This window comes from Excalfactoria chinensis, chromosome 6, assembly GCF_039878825.1.
Source record: "Excalfactoria chinensis isolate bCotChi1 chromosome 6, bCotChi1.hap2, whole genome shotgun sequence".
NCBI lineage: Eukaryota > Metazoa > Chordata > Aves > Galliformes > Phasianidae > Excalfactoria > Excalfactoria chinensis.
The window spans coordinates 12485790-12503450 of NC_092830.1; the positions used below are offsets into that span (position 1 = coordinate 12485790).

The following is a 17661-nucleotide window of genomic DNA, read 5'->3' on the forward strand; positions in this document are numbered from 1 at the left end:
TGCTCTGTGGAAGAATGTGCAAAGTCTGCAGCGTGAAAATGTCTCAATTTGCCTTGATTTCCACCCCCCCACCCCCCAGCTATTTCTCATGTTAAAATATTACTAGCAAAATGCAGCATGTGCTGTGTTGTCAAAGCACCCTGCTCTTTGGCACCTGAGGTATAGGTATTAGGTATTCAAAAACAACAGCAACACTTCATACCAAATTATTTACCCTTTCTGTTTATATTTGGGTTCACCCTACCAGTCAAATGAGAGGATATTTCAGATAAGAAGTAATTCTGCCTATTTATCTAGTCATACTGCGCTCATCATTGTGCAGATATTAATAGCATTAATTATCTTGGCCAGCTTAATTTCATTATAAATAATAGACGCGCTCATGATATAATGTCCTTGCATGTAGTCACACTGACTTCACTCCGGCTCTTCACATCAATCTGTGTTTCAGGGTTGTGGAAATATTTTAGTAAGAGGGGAGCAGTGAATCAAAACCCCTCCAAAGCAGATGAGCTACACTTTTAGAGACCCTGTCGATGAGTTCCTGGGACAGTGGAAGCGTATGGGCAAGGGATGGAGGTCCACCTGCTGTCCTCTCCCTGTGGGAACACTGAGCTGTGAAGTCATCAGCTTAGGCTCCATGTTAGCTTCGCTATCCGATTTTCTTCTCTAGCCTTGCTCCACGTCTGATGAATGTCAACAGCGGGTCCATAAAAAGCAGAGCTGAAAACTGCTAGACTAAGCGGGACGAATCCACCTGTGCTAGGTGCCAGCAAGTTTTGGTGATGGTCCTGGCCTTGTTCCAGCTAAAATCCCCTTTGAACAGAAGTTGTCCAGCTTTCATCCTCAGTTGATGGCACCCGGCATCTGACTGCAGGCTTTCAGCACAGTGGGCAGACAGCTCCAGTGGAGACACAAGGACTGTAGGGTTTGGGCAGGGAAGGAGCAGAGATGGTGTTGAGACCGACACAGACCACACGTTTGTAATGACTTGCTGCATTCTGTGTTCTCAGCTGCTACTGACTAGAAAGCTTTATACATTCATACAATTTCGATTTCATGAGGCATGTTTACCTTGAGACATGAGCAGACAGATTGTTTCGTAGGCTTTTGCTGTTAACTTGTCACAGAAGAATGTTTGGGTAGGAGCACTGAGTATAGGTGGCTTGGTGGAAGTAGAGCCATAGGGGGACAGACCTGCCACCTCTTGCTTGTGATCTGGTGTCTGGGTGCTGCATCATCCCTGTGCCTGCTGGGGAGGGGGGATCCTGGGGAGCTCCTTCCTGCTGGGACGTCTGGTGAGGCAGGCCTGGCTCTGCTGGAGAGCACCTGGAGGCTGTCATAGTGCCCATGTCAGCACTGCTGGACCAGCTTGTGTGACCCACAGGCCCTCGCATGACCCTCGCTGTACCTGCAAACGTTTCTTACATGGTGCTCCCAATGAGCCTTTCCAAAGTGTGTAAAAGAGCACTGGAAGGCCTTTTAAAACTGGCCAACACGGCCGTTTCAAATAGCTGAAAGGATTAACTTGTTACACATGGAAATTGTCCCCAAATGAATCTACTCATTACATCTCCTAGTGCAAATGCTAAAGTAAATCTCTCACTTCATTTATATGGCAAGATCTGGGAAATTAGTTTAAAAGTTGCCAGGATTTGCTTTTCCTGTGGCCACAGGTGGCCTGGCATGCTCTCAGACCTGAAGATTTATTCTGAGAGCCTCAGGTTTTATCTGATTGAAGCTCTGAAATACTGCTCTGTAGTGGTCTGCTGTGTGTGTGACCTCTGGCAGGAGAAAACAAACTCCTGCTGCACCCATGATGCTCACTGGCTGCCTGATCCTGGCTCGTACACCTCTGCCTGAGCATGCAGGCAGATGTGGCCAGATGTTTCCAGAGCCCACCGCAGCATGCCCCGGCCTCTGTGCTGCAGCTCTGGACTGTCTTACAGGGCCTTAGCCCTTGGCGTCGTTCTGGGGGTGTTGTGCACACTGAAGCTGCAGCAAAAGAGCTTTCCCTCCTCTGGAAGTGGAGCTCCCTCTTTACAACAAGTTCATTCTGCTTTCTGACTGGACCAGACAAGAGAGCAAGGCCAAGCAAAATGCCGCGTTTTGTACCGCAGCTTTGCCTTCTAGAAAGATTCAGAATTGCATTTCAAGAGAGGGAATTGATTTCTGGTTCCTGGTGCAAATCTAGCAGAGCTGTGGCTGTAGTGCATTATACTGGATTTACACCGATGCTATCCAGAACGATGCTTGGCCCTTTTGTTTCTGATTAATCGGAGGTCACAGCACTCATTCATGTCTCCTGTCACCTGGGGGAAGTGCCAGAAACAAGGCTTTGCCTCCAACTTGTGCAGGTGAAGCATTTCGGTCTCATCAAAGCTCCTCTGAGCCTGGCACTGCTTGGAGGCCTTTCCTTGCATTTTGGCACCTTTGAGGTACACAGACCCTTTGACCTCTCTTCTCTGTGTGCTGGAAGGAAGGACATGTGTAGCATGGAGTTTCTCACTCCCAGTGGCTTTTTTTATATGATACTTTCTTTGTTTCCTTTTGTCTCTTTGGCAGTCACATCCCTTACCATTAGTTTGCTTTCAGAGAAGTGAGCTTTCATTTGATTTAGCATTTGTGCCCTGGCTGTCTTTGCAAGCGTAGCTGAATTGCCTGGTTTCAAAAATTAAAACAGACTATAAAAGTTGAGATTGACTGGCAGACAAACTGACTGACTGACTTTACCAAGCAAGAGAGCTTCAAAACTTGAGAAACTGTTCTCAGGCCCAGTGAATGTATTCCAAGTGTTAGCTTGCACATAGTTGCAGTTCAAATTAAAAATCCTATATTTAATGAAATAATGGGTTTGCACTGGAAGTGCTAACCCAGTCTTTGTATAGCGCTGAACATTCTGACAATATAATCTAAACTTTATTATGGGAAGCTATTAAACAGTTTTGCAAGGAGCCAAAGTGAAAAAGTCAAGGGATTACAGCTCTGAACTGAAAAGTGAAGTGATGAAATCTGAAGTTCGGTTAGTGGGAAAAAGAATTCCCCTTAACTTCATTGAGTTTTGGATGAAATCCATGATCTTTACCAAAGTTCAATCAGTGAGTGTATCTATTACTAAAAGGCAAAGCATGGTGTCTTGTGCCACAGGAAGACAATATCTCTTTTTAATGTGCAACCAGAGGGTACTGAGCAATACATACTTCAGGAGTAAGGGATGAAGAAAAGCCCAGCAGGAAGTTCACTTTCCCATATCTGGTGTGTTTCCTGGGCACAGCAATTCTGTACCGTGCAGTGTCCTACAGGGAGAGTTTTCAGTGGCATCAAGTGTCTTGGAATAGTGCCACCACTTCTCCCCTCTAGCATTGCCTTGCCCAGTGTCTGTAGAAAACTGCGGAGACAGCTGACCCTGAACTAGTGCTTTTTGTGGAGTTAACATCTTGGAGCAACGCAGAAGGAAAGATTTTTGCTTTCCTGGAGCCTGAATACAAGGCATCTATATTCAGACTGAATAACCATATCATGGTTGTTCTGATCGTATGTTTGCTGTTTGGTCACAGCACTTACCTCCAAAATGTCAAGAAGAGCCCACAAAGCGCCTGGTTGGAAGTGGGAAGAAGGAGGGTCAGTATTTCGCTTGACCATAATTTCCCTCTTGCTCTTCAGGAAGATGTGCTGCTCCCTCTGCTCTCCTCCCAAGATACCTAGTGCTGGTTCTTGGTGCTCGCTTGGAGCACAAAGGACATGTCTTGGTTGAGGTGTGGAGCTGCTGAAGGCTCTTCATAGCGCTTGCAAACAGTGACAGGGCAGTGCAAATCTGAAAGCCTGCTGGCATTTCCATTGCCTGGCAGTAGGCAGCTTCTCACTGGGCGTGCATTGGTCCCACCTTGGACACGGAGGGATTTGAAAGATCAGTTTGCAAGGTTCCACTCTTTTGGTTTTGCTTCACATAAATTATGGGAGTGCTCAAATTGTGATTTGATTGATTCCATGTGAGGATTATCTCCAAGATAAACTGTGAGATTAAGCCAGTTCCAAGGTTTGAATACTGATGAGAGGTTAAAGTGCTTGCAATTTGTTGTCTTCCTGACTGGCACATCTGCTAGGAAGGCCAGTGGGGGCTGTAGGACTCGCATGCACTGGGGCTGTGAGTGCCTTGTGGGACAGGCTCCTGTTACCAGTCTCTTCCTTCTGCTCAATTCCTGGGGCTGTGCTTAACTTCAAGCAGATGCTCAAGCCCTTTCGACTTAAGTCTGTGCTACAGCAGAACCTCTGCTCATGTGAGCTGAGGGTTCTGCTTGGGTAAGGCCTGCCAAGGTCTGCGTCTATTTTGGTGGGCCAAAGGAGAGAAAAATGAGTCTCTTCCGAGCTGGCTGCTGAGCGTTCCTGGAAGGGGCCGAACACCCTCAACTCCAGAGGTTGTCTGCGGGAGTTGACAATGCTCAGTGTCAGTCCTGGAACAAAGGTTATTATTAGACTTGCTAATGGCAAGTGTATGTGAGAGATGGGAGCTGTCTGTGACATAGCAATGTATAGTCATAAAAATGCAGATCTGGAGAGCATTACCAATGGGTTATAATGATTTAAAGATGTGGCTATTTAAAAATGTTGTGACTAAGATTCAGAACAAGACATTTAGCTCTAAAAATAGCTTCCTTTGTTTCCCCTCAAACACAGTTGCATGGTTTGGCCTCTTCTTTTTTTCAGCAATCTATTCTGCTAGGAGAGAGTATTTGTTCCTTAAGTGAAAATTAAAGGTTACCCACATCTGATGTGACATCTGTTTTTTTTTTTCCCAGGTAAAATGTGAGTCTAAGTCAGCTTTGCCCAAACCCAAGAGTAACAACAGCAACTGTAAAAAAGGCTCAAGTGAGGATAAATCAAAGATTGCCGTAGGTGAAGAATGCAGAGCTGATGAGCAGGCTTTCCTTGTGGCACTTTATAAATATATGAAAGAAAGGAAAACACCAATTGAGCGAATACCCTATTTAGGTTTTAAGCAGAGTAAGTATCCTTTTTCTCATTTTCTTGTTGACATTTTAGAACGATTTGGCTTCTCTGGAGAAAGTATTTGCACACAGAGCCTGTTTTAAAGCCTTATGGATGGGGGGGGGACCATGTTTATATCTACGCATTTTCCAGTTCGGGCAATTCTACTGTCGTATGCTTAGATTTGCATCTCTTCCTTCTTGGGGTAGTTGCTGCCGGATATTTATAGGTTTAAATCCGCTGATTATGACTAGAAATAGGCATGTTGAAAACTCTCTAGTTTTCTGTTTTGTAAATCTGCAGCGTCTGTAATGCCTTTCTTCTGAGTTAATAACATGACGTATGTTTATTGTGCCCAGATGTTCTTTATGAAAGGACAAATATTAAAGGAAGACATTTAAAGGTGGTCGGGAAAGGCACAAAAGGGATCAGATTTTTCAGCCCAGAAATGTGTTTATAGTTAATAAATTACTGACTTTGGAGAATATAAAACCAGACTGTATCTGTTTAATACAGAATGCAGTGTTTAAAATTGCTTTGGCATGTACAGTTTGTAGTGCCACAATCTGTAAAGCAATTGTAGGTGGAGAAGATACAGTTGTAACTAAATTCTACATAAATATTGCAGTGCAATGTAGAGTTTCCAACAAAGACTGTAGAAGGGGTATTTTTTTCTCTTTATCTATAGGCTGATTGATACTTTTTTTTTCCCCTTAAAGAGAGGACTCTATGGATTGAAATATTATTTACTCTAATTTATCTCGCAGATTAAACCCATGTGTTATTTTGATGAAGAATGTCAAACCTGTGTGTTTTACATAACAATTTACATACCTAATAGCAATTGGCACTGATTGCAACAGGCCTCCAGCAGCCATTATAAACTTATATAACTCCGAATGATTACAGTGTTTGTCTGAAAACTGGCTGCTTGAAATGGAAGTAAAATTAATGTACTATGAACAGCTTCGTTGCATTATGCATTGATTCAGATTAAATCAAGGCCCAAGCAAAGCTCTTGATAGCTTTGAAGCAATACAAGGTTCAATGAGGCTTTCAGAACGTTTTGTGTTGAAGAGAGGATTCTCCCCCCTCTCCCCCCATTTTATTATGTGCTCCCTCATACATGGGGACAGGGTGGGCTTGAAAGACAAGCTCAAGTATTATTTCTAAAATTCCCATACAAGGTAAGACCCCCTCCTAATATTTAGCTGAAATGCACTGAAAGTTGCCTGCCATTCATTATAAATTAGGGGCCTGATCCAGTAAATACTTAAATGCCAAGAGTAAGTACACTGAGAAGAGCAGAAGTGTTTGCAGGACAGGGCTCTGTATTTGTCCAGCAAGACTTGTGCAAACATTGCCAATATAAATAGGTTAGTGGCAATGAGCAGTGTGTACACTGCATCAGAGCATCCCCCCGTGGAGAAGGAGATCCTGTCTGCTGTGTTCTGAAGCATTATTGCTGAGTCTGGCCTGAAGTGCAAGCAGTGTGTCTTTTGGGAGCCACTGCTTCTTTCAGGAGCAGTGCACTGACTTTACATGAAGCTGTGACATCAGTTTTTCTGCTGTCAATTAGTATAAAACAAAAAGAACAAAATAAAATAAGGCCAGCATGAGGAGCACATGAGAGGGAAGAAATTACACAGGAAGCAACAAGCATCTCCCAACATGCCTTTTGAAGGACTTACCTCTGTTCCTTTCACCCCACAGCCAGGGGCAAGGCATGACCACCTGTACCATAATTACTATGGTAATTTTCATTTGCGCTCCCCCCGGGTTCATTTACACGGGACCCATTAGAACACAGCTTATTGCTTATTGATTATGGAGGCCATTATCTGAGCTGCAGTAAATACTGGATATTGTTGTTTAATCGATAGGCTTTCTCTGTGAGCTAGTATGTGGCTCATGCTTGCTTGCTAATAAAATCAGTATTAAACAAATAATTAAAAGCTACATTCTTCCCAATGAGTAATTTTTATTATCAAAGTTATGGAAACATGCTACAGTCTCATTGTACTGCGCTTCTTATCAGCAAAGTCAAATGAGCACATTACCTTTGTCTCAGTGTATTTTTCCAGTCCTGTTAAGGAATCTAAGTCTGTTCTCTTATATGTAATTATATATATATATATGTAGTATGGGCTAATATTTACTTTTCAGATTATGTAAATATCTCTTTGGATAATGTTTCACAGGAGCTTTTTCAGGGGCTGTGAGCTTTTTTTTTTTTCTTTCTACTTTTTAAAGAACTGTTTAATTTACATTTCTTTGAAATATGTTGGTTAATGCAATGCTTATCTAAATACTTATTGTCCCTCTAACAGTTAACCTTTGGACTATGTTTCAAGCTGCTCAAAAACTGGGAGGATATGAAACAGTAAGTGTTTAAGTAACTTAAATGAAATAATTGTGCAATCTGACTTTTCCCTGTTAGGAAAAAAAAAAATAGAAAAAAGAAAGAAAAAAGCTGTAAAAGCAAACAATCATTTGCTGCATTTTAGACTGGCTGTACACATTGCGGGTTTATTGGACCGTTTTTGGAAGCAGTCCCAATTAGTTCCAGGTTTGGCAAAATTGTAAACTTGTCGTAAAAGCTACAAGTGGAAAACATATGTAACTCTTCCCTGTCAAGGAAATTAGTTGGGTCTGTAATTTTTTCCCATGTTGAGAAAGGGCTATTATTGTACAACAAGCCAAGATTGCATAAAAGAAATTTCACTTGGCAACATCCCTGACATCTGTTCATGTCTAATATGGGAAATGTATTAAAGGCTTTCAAAAGTAATCAGCATTGTCCATTAAGGAATTGTATGCTGCAGTATCTTCTCTTATTCCGAGTGTAAAAGAACTTTATTAGACAAGGGTCAGTACCACATAAACAGGAAGTTATCGAAGTAATTCAGAAAAGTCTCTGACACTTTTTATCAGCTAACCATATCTGACAAGAGCAGTTTATTTTTAGCTTACAGGAAAATTTGAAGGCCGTGGATTTTACAGCATGTATTTTGAACCAATAAAATATTAGAGCAACAAACTTAGATTAAAATCTTGAAAAGAGAAGAAAGAGCTGCATTAATATGGCACATAGAGATGACATCTGTAATAAAAACCAATTGACATAGGAAGATGTCGTCATTGGAAATATTTTCTTTGCACACAATGATCAGATTAAGTTGTTCAGTTCCTGCCGCAGTTGGATGAAAGAAATTATTTTTGCTTTGTTTACGAAGTAATCTGGGACATATCTGTGCTGTAGAGAACTGACAAGAAGAAATGCACTATCAGGAGAATGAAAGTCACTCGAAGCAGAATGCAGAACTCAGTGCTTTCCTTCCCTACAATAAAGCATATTGTTCTGTAAATTAACAACCCGAGTTTATTAGCATGGGTGTAGCTGGGATTTTGTGGAACACGGAACCTGACATTCTCAACAAAAATATGTGCTTGATTTGGCTTCTGTTATTTCTGTATCTTTCATTAACCAGCACATACCATATTTATGTACAGGAGTGTGCGTAGGTGTGCTAAGGAGTATATATGCATGAATAGAGCTACCATAGATACATCGTAACAGAAATTATGAGCCAACAATAATTGCTGTGAGTTGTAAAGCACAATGAAAGCAAAGGCTAAAATCTTGGTCTTGATCCAGAGCCCAAGAGAAGGCTGGGAGGACGCTGAAAGGAAAATGAAGTGTTTGGAGCGCTCAGGAAGGCAGCAGTGTTTCAGGTCTGCTTGGTGAGACTGAGGACAGAAGGGCTACCGAAGTGGGGGCTTGCTAGAGAATGCTGAGTTCTAGTGCCAGAATGAGAGAGGGCAGGAAGTTCTAGAGATGGTGAAGAAAGCGAACCTCTGCCTGAGGGAACGGGAACAAGAGGATGAGTTTCTGAACAAGATGCCAGAGAGCCAGGTTTACCAACAGCAGGAGACTATGTGAGGAGAAACGTGAGAGGATGGGAGGGGTAAGTTCACGCACGTGAGACTCATACAGGGTAGCATCAGTCCATCCTTCTCTCAGAGCTCCTGCCCTTTCCTTGGTGATAGATGCTCCCAGTTGATTAGAGGCATATGCCACCTTAGATGAAAGCAGCAGTAAGGTCTCAATCTGTCTGACATCCCTGGGAGCCCAGCCTTGGTTTGGGAGTGTCTCTGCTGAAGTGATGTGCTGTTTCTACAGCTGTGAGTGGCTTCTGTGCTCTTTCTGCAAGAGATGGGAAAGATGGGAAAGTTGGGAGGACCACGCTGATATGAGTCAGGCTGTACATGGAGGCTGTTTGATGTCATCCTTTTCTGTTAACATCTCACCCTCTGTATGGACGTGCCTTTGCTTTGTATGCCCTGAATGTTAGACCATTAGCTGTTGAAATACTTTGACCTGTGCACACCATTTATTTTTTTTTAAGAAATTTATAGCTGGTTTGTATCCATTGAGCTTGCCAAACTGCATTTGTTTGCATATATTTATTTCATTATGGTGAGCATCAGTGAGAGACTGTTGTATATGATTTGGGTTTCATTTTCCAACAAGGCATCAGATGACTGGGATAATGTGGACCTCAGTCTTAGTTCCAGAGTCCTAGGCAGGCCTGCATAGTCCCTTGTTTAAAATTTCAAGTGAGTGCTGTAATTCAGTCACAGAGAGATTCCACCACTTGCACAAACAGTTGCGATTGTGTCTCATTTGCACTATTTTTTTATGAGAAGTTATGTGCAGAGCAAAAGCTTTCTTCAGTTGCAGGGTAACAGGAGCATACCCTGAATAGTACATTTATCTGTACAGACGAAACCCTGCCATGTTTTTCAAGTGTTACATTTCTGGTTTGTGCATTCAGCTTTTTCTTTTGGAAGTATTGTAAATAAAAGAGTACTTACAAGCAGATATTCAGCATGTGACATCTGCTTTCTGAGCTAGCAGTGAATTATGGACTGGTAAAAATCCCATACTGGAACTTAGAGAGGTTAGGTGGCAGGTTTTTTAGAAGTGAGTGTAGGAACTTCCCTAGTTAAAGCAGTTTACATCCTCATGTTTGGCAGAGCAATGCTATTGGACCCATTTTCAGTTTCAGCCCCTGCCTTGTCCACCTTGTACATCTTTATAAGATTGTAAAACTGAGAATCAAGCAGAGGCTATGTACTGTGCTTTTCAGCTTCTGCTCAAACTCACAGAACAGTGCATGGCCTGCTGCTGAAGGATCTAAAAGTGAATTAAATTGAAGTGCAGAGAATGACTTTCTTAAACTATCTGTCTTTCCTCAACTGACATGTTTTAGGTACTGGAATGAATCCAGTAGCAGAGACTATTAGCTATACATACAGGATATTTAATTGTGTCAAGTCATCATTGTGTGTCATATGCTTTTATTTAATGGTTCTCCAGTTAGACTACTTGTGAGTCATTTCTTATTTCTCCATTATCTGTTTGGTTACTAATTCCTAGTTAGTTGTCCCCCGCAGCAGTGTAATACCACACTCCCATGTACTTCTGATTGGACATAGTACAGCCTTAATAAAATCAGGATCCCGTACAAATTGGTCTAACCCCTTTACAGACAAAACTCTCTTTTGAATTGGTGGGATCATGTTTCTCTCCAGTGAAGTAGATGAAATGAGCATCTTTACTGCCCAAGTAAGAGAGTGCATTGGAAAGCACTCTGTACAGCAAGCCTTCACAGTATGAATGGTTTAAAATGTCCCCAGATCCTTGAAAGAAAAGTCGCATTCCAAGGGGCTCAGCTGCAGAGGCATTTAACAGCCATGGAGTGGAATTTTGTCAGTCACCCTAAGTCAAGAGAGTAAAAGATGCAGATGTTCAGAGATGGGAAACTTCCAGGAATTATTTCAAGAGTTGTCTTTGGCAAGTCCTGAGGTGGCTTCTTTCCTTCTGAGCCAACACGGGAGGAATGCCTTGGCATATTTGTAAGACTGTTGTGCTGAATGGGCTTAACCTGCAGATATCTTACAAAGATAAAGTGTAAAAAGAAAATCAGGTGGGTCTTAACCCTTCAGTTCCACTGAAGGTCAGCGAGATCCCATTTGGCTGCTGCCTTCTGGAAGCAACAAGAAATTACTTTAGTTTTTAGAAATTAATGATTGACATGCAAAAGTTCTGTGTCTGGGCAGGCCCAAAGGAACTGTTATCTTAGTGGAATGCAAAACTGCTGATCAGCAGAGCTCTGTTTTGAAGAGCCTTATGAAGATCATGTACCATGACCAGCAAATCCCCCATTCAGTTTGGAGCAAGAAGCTGGGATTGGCAATGGAGAAGATCATACATTCCTCAAATCAGAAGATGCTATTAAAAGCATATGTATATGCAGTCCTCTACTTTAATAGATAAGATCTTTGCATTAATTTGGTTGCTTTTGAGTACCAGTCACAATGTGCTAATACTGTGCTTACAGGAACAAGATCCAAATCTGCTCTCAGGTCCCTGGACTGAGCAGTCTCTTACTTGACTCCAAATTCTGCTGACAGGGAACAATGCAGGTTTTCAAAACCCCTGGATCCCAGTGGCCATGGTCTGGGACTGTGGATCTGTAGCTTGGAGCAAACTGTGGGAAGGGTCTGCAAACCAGAAGACCGCTATAACACTGAAGCAAGCAATAGGGTGGAAAACTGTCAGAAATTAGGCTGGCCTGTGCAATTGCCTTGATTAGTAGATGAGCCTGGAGCATCCTGTGTTCTTAGGATTATGGCAGACACCAAGAGAGATGTATATACTGGTGGGAGCAGAGGAAAACAAACTGGAGAACTAGAGCAGCGAATAATTTTGTCCTCTATATGTTGTCTGCTGCTGCAGTTCAACTGAAGTCAAGAAACTGAAAGTGAATTTACTAGAAGTGTGAAATGAAAGTGCTTAGGAAGTAGCTGTTAAAGCTTTTGCAGAATGTTTGTTGTCTTACATTACTAAAGCTCCATGCCCCTAAAAATGACACTTGTGAATGCGTTTATAGGAAATGCCCTGCTCAGCCAACTAAAACATTTAATATTTTTGCACTTTTCTGTTGCCTGCCTTTCTGTTTCTGACCAGCCACGGGTGTGTCACTAACAAGTACCACATAGGAACCCATTCAGAGTAGAAAGCCACTGTGTAAAAGCAACCAAGGCAGGCATTTTGGGTACAAACAGTAACCATAAGCATAGCATTGCCAAGCAGCACCTTTCCTGACTCCTCAAGAAGTTCATCATCACTGAAGGTTGGTGGGAGACACTTCCATGGAAAAAGCAAGTAGTCCTTAATTTGAACATAGGCAGCACAAGCATCCAGCTTGAGCAGTGCTGCCCTGCATGGTAGTTGTGAGGTTTTCACAACACTGCATTTTGTTCAGATTTTTTAAGGATGCAATTTATCACTTACTTTAGTCCTTTGAAGTTTATTAAGCATAAAAACTAAACTTTCCAGAGCAGGGGAAAACTCATCTACAGGCTTGGTTAGAATAACAGTTATTTCAGGGAATGTCAAATTTAAACGTGGGAGGGCACAACTTTGCTAATTGCTAAGGAGTTCTGATCCTCTGCAGAGGCGGAATTGGATAAAGCTGGGCAAATGTTTGTGTAAATGCTATTATTTTTAACAGCCTAGAAGAGATGGACACCAATAAGTCCGGCGACTTCAGAGGGATTCCCCTTTCACCTTAAGGGAGGTTGTGTTTGCTATTGCTCCAGCTTGACTGTCAACTTTGGATTTGGCTCATAGTTAATGAGACTTTGGTTCTAAGGCTGCTACGTTCTTTTTGAAAATGGACACCAAGCTTCGTAGTAGCATGGGCATGTTTAAAAAGGGGACTTGCTGTAGACCTCTTGCTAACTAATCCTTAGTTTTCATTCAGAGATTCTGCCACAGCACCACTGTACTTAGCCAAAGATGAAGTCCTGGCCCAAAGATTTGCAAGCCAGCTGGGCTGGGCCTGCTAGGAGGGGAGAGCACAGCTCACCGTGTAGCTTTGAGCATCTTTGTTCCCGTAGTCTGTGAGGCTGCCATGTTACATTTGATAAGAGGCTGCTTGCAACAGCCCACGAGGGACCTGTGATTTTGGGGAGCTATCAAAAGGCAAGGGTTTTTTGGCCATGCCTTCTGCCTGTCCCAGTGACCCATAATAAAGGTGTGAAAGGCAGGACCAGAGGTGGCTTTCCATCCAAGCTTTCCTTTACAGCTTGGGACTTGATCCAATGGTTTCTGACCTTCCAGGTTGCAGAAGGAGCATCCTTTGATATTCCCAGGGGTTGATGTTCTTTACAGCTCATTATGATTCCAGTTCCTCAACCCCTTCAGCAAAAATAATAGACTGAAGTGTGGGTAGCTTGGGGAAGAAATGTTGTAAGGACTTAAATAGATTTTAAATGAACTTTTTCCTCAGCTGAGTGTTTGGTTTTATTTCAGTAATTCATTTGTGCTGAATTTATCTGCACTGCTAAGTACTGGTAGTGAGTTGGAGCTGGTGCAGATGCTTTCTGAGAACTGCACAAGCAGTGAACTTGGAGGAACTGTAACAATACCAAATGTTAAGTCTCCAGCCAGCCTTGTGGCTTCAGAGAATGATTTCAGCAAAGGAAGGATTTTCCTTTTATGTAGAGCTAGAAAGAAATACCTCTTACCCTGTAGTATTTAATGATGGTAGCTATCTCCTCTTCTTTAGATTAAAATTACAGGCCTCAGATTGCGAGTTGTAATATTTGTTTTCTACTGATTGCTGCCTTTAGCTCCTCAGTAAATGCCATTGACTGCTCTGTGGGTAACTCCAAAGAAGCCTCCGGGGCTGAATATATTAAAGTCCACAGCATTCCACAGAAAATGACAAAATTCTCCCAAAATTGCCCCCACAATTTTCCACTGGCCTTCTTTATGAGCTGCAGGCAAAGGAGGGTGATCTATTGTGCTTGTCCTATTCCTGTTTTTCTTCCTGTTTTAAATATAGCGGAATATATAAAATAATGAAGTGGTATTCAGAAACAATTCTTTTGCCAGGTCTTCCATCTGTTATTCTGTATAATCCTAATTTCTGAACGAAAAACAGAGCCATGGTATGCAACTCAATATGTTACAAGATGTTTATTTTCATCTGAGTAGTCCAATAAAATACATAGCTCAAATATTAACATTGGAGTACGTTAAGATTTCATTACTATTTGATCTATATATTTTACTGACATAAATGGATAAAAATAAACAGCTTGTAACCTATAGAGTTACAGACTATGCTTTTGTGGATTTGCAGAATTCTGTGATGGATTTGGGTTTTGCAGCAGATTTATTTTCTCTAATTCAGTTAAAATAACTACGTAATCATTATTTGTGCTGAGTACGGGTCTAGCTTCATTTTCATAATTCACTGTGGGATTTGTCTGCATAACTTCTGATGGTTAATGACCCTATATTGATTGAGATTCTCTTTTGTGAGGCTGGATTGCTTGTGACTTGATAATGAATCAGTCAGATCACTCCATTTTAGAGCGAGAGAAAATAGGCGTAGTGTTAACTTACCAAAAAAGAAACAACAACCCAACACCCAGAGCTTTGTGTGCTCTGTATATTCTGTAGGGGCTTTTATTGTTCTTGTAGTACATGCTGTTCTGGAAGTGTCACACATGCATTTGTTGTTGTGAACTCAAACGCTGTAGAATCTGTAAAGATGCAAGATTAAATTTTCCATTGCCATTTTTACAGATAACAGCCCGTCGACAATGGAAACATATTTATGATGAATTAGGTGGTAACCCTGGAAGCACAAGTGCTGCTACATGTACTCGCAGACATTATGAAAGGTAAGATAACGAATCTGAAATGCTTGTTTAATAATGAAAAAATTAATTTGGAGAACCTTCAAAGCGTTTTATAAGGAATTAGAGAAAGAGAGAAAGAAAGAGAGAGAGAGAGAGGTTTCTTAAAGATGTAGTAAATTTTCCCCCAACAGTTTAGTCAGATAATCCATTGTAATTTAAACCAGAATAAATGTCTCCAGTGGCTAAATAAATAAAACAAGCATCTATTTTTCTTTGGTACATATCTTAATTTTTGCAACAGATTTCTGGGTGAAGAGGCTGAAAAATGGAGCGAAGCATACTAAAGGAAAAATGAGAAACGACAGCTAATTGATGCAGACACTTGTCTACTGTCGTTTTTTAGGAATACCAATTAAGCAAATTGTGGTTGCGATCAAAATAATGGGGTGGCCCACAATGCAGGGTGCTGTTAATGTTGTAGGTCATGCAGAGCATTGCATTCCTCTTCTTCACTGCATTCCTTCCCTCCTCCCTGCCTGCGAGCTGCTGCCAAACACTCTTTCTCTGCAGCCATTGTTGCTGGTCAGAACTGTTGATTTCTTATTCTTCCCATGTAGATAATAACTTCCAGGGCTTGTGAAGCCAGCATGCACTGAATAAAATACTGGAGCTGGAATGTTGTTTTGGTTTACTTAGATTTTTAGAAACAACTTTTTTTTTTTCCTTTTTTTTTTTTTTTCCCTTTTTTTTTTTTTTTTTTTTCTGTAGACAAGAAAATTTTAATTCAAGCTCTGCAATTTCAGGCTCAAATAAGGAAAGTCCAATCTCTTGTTCCTGGGTGTAAACAAGTTATGGTGCTGGGCTCAGGAAAAGGCTGGTCTTGCTGTGCACAGAACTGTGCGTGCTGGGCATTTTTTCACCCTCTTTTTGTGCTTTATGTGTTGGGTACTCTCAGGGAGATGCTGCCTGCAGCATGGAGAGAAAGGCTTGTTGCCATCCTTCACAGGTGACAGCTCTGGCATGAGGGCCTGGGTACACCAAGAAGTTCCATCCAATGCACTATAACAGTTTGGAGCCAAACAGTAGGGCAAGTTGTGTGAGTTGCTGTACATGTCAGATAGCATTTTCTCTGCTATTGCGCTGCTGACAAACGTTATAGATTGCTCTAATTGACTTGTCAGGTTATCCAAACTCAGCTCTTCCCTCATTACAGCTCCAAGAGGCTCAGGGGTTACTCTTTGAACCCAGGCCAGTGGATTGGGTTGAAGCTGGCAGCCTGGCCTTTCCCTGGCCAGGTGTACCTTGCAGAACCCTGTTTTTTTCTGTCAGAAGAGACCTGGGCACGTTGAGAGTTCAGGCTCTGTGAGTTCAGGGCACACAGGGAACAAGTGTTCCTGGGCTCGGTGCTGAAATTCAGGATTCACTGAGAGAGCAATTCCTTGCTAGCTATGGAAAAATAAATGAGCCATTCACAAAGAGACGATGAACCCTCCTCTCTTTCTTCTACTTTCATGCTGGCGGTTCATTATTTTACATGCAAAACCCTGGAATTGTGCTCTTCTTCTTATTGATGCACAGAGACTCCTTCCTGTGACTTAATCAGAACTTACTTAGGGATATGCTACAAAGTACCACAGCTCGTTGTGCTCACTAGACAAGATGAGCAGATTCACCATACCTTCAAGGTACAACAGCCTTTCCAGCTACCCAAAAACAATTCTGCTTGCCAGGAGCCGGTCTGTGGGAGGAGACAGCTTTAGCTGATGGTCAGGATGAGTCTTAAGGCATCAAAGAGTGCAGCAAAGGGCTCATGTTCCACAGCCAGGACATAATTACGACATGAAGCAGGACCTATCGTTCAGGTCTGTGTGGCGGGCTGTCAAAAGATGGCAGCTCAAGAAAAGGTCTTGTAGGATTTCTAGATCAGCTCTGAGCTGGTATAAAATCTGCTTTACCAAATCTGGTCTGAAAAACTGAATCTTATGTGGAAAAAACCTCAATGACTGGTCTAATCTCTAGATTTCTGGTGTTAGACCCTCTTCTTCCAGCACGAGAGAACCGTATTGAGCCTCAGATTTAGAAAAAAAGTAAATGAAATTGTCATGGTTTGTTTCAGCTGGTAATTCAGACTACAGCACCTGTAAATGTAATGTTCATTTATAGCCAAAGTGCTCAGATGACATTTAATCTAAAGCTAGAACTGCAACGCAGGAATACACATTAATGATTCAGGACGCACATACATTTTCTAACTTGAAGGTGAGCTGTAAAGCTAAACTGGAAATTGAATTAAGCTGGGAAGTAAATGTTGAACAAACCTCATGATTCTTCCCTTGTGGATCCCAGTGGCCTTTCCTTTCTTACTGGAGGCAGAACAGGCAGCTCCCTGGTGTCACTGGTGCTGCTGTTTGCCTCAGCCCTGCCATTCGTCTCCACAACTAGATGCCAAGGGCACTGTGCTGTGGTAACTAGTTTTCAAGTTGATGGAGAAGCTACCAGCTGTTTGTACTGGCTTGAGCCTACCAAAGCTGCATGGCTAGCAGTGACCTTCCAGTGACAGCATGAGGATGCTAAAGAGCGTAATGCATCTGGCTCCCCACGTGGCTGCCCAGCCACTCCTCCCAGCGCCCCGCTGCAGGCTGGGTTTCCATACCCTGTGCCTGGTTCATAGAAAAGAGAGAAGAATCAGAAAGTGTGCCAAGGTAGCAAGCACTAAAACTAAGCCAAAGTATAGGAGTGCTGGTGTGGCTGAGGGCAGGCTCTGCTCTCCAGTGCACGTCACAGCAGGAGAGTCTGCTGCCTGCCCCCGCTGGGCCCTGGGTGGCAGGCAGCTTGGGGACAGCCTGGGCCTTGTTCCCTCTGCAATGGGGAGATGCTGGGTGCCTTATCAACTGATTCATTTCAAGCAGTACGGTTTGCGTTTCCTGTAAATGTTTTCATTTTAAAACG

At 42.3% G+C, this 17661-nt stretch overlaps 1 protein-coding gene across 5 annotated transcripts in view; it reads left to right on the plus strand.

The window, feature by feature from the left end:
* ARID5B (AT-rich interaction domain 5B) overlaps positions 1-17661 on the plus strand; it is a 136281-nt gene that overhangs the window by 100071 nt on the left and 18549 nt on the right. For 4 of the 5 annotated variants that reach the window (XM_072340396.1, XM_072340397.1, XM_072340398.1 and 1 more), the window contains 3 exons: positions 4797-5001; positions 7317-7369; positions 14657-14754. In XM_072340396.1, coding sequence (XP_072196497.1) covers positions 4797-5001; positions 7317-7369; positions 14657-14754 — 356 coding nt within the window. The remainder of the gene's footprint in view (positions 1-4796; positions 5002-7316; positions 7370-14656; positions 14755-17661) is intronic. The other variant, XM_072340400.1, reaches the window with a different exon arrangement.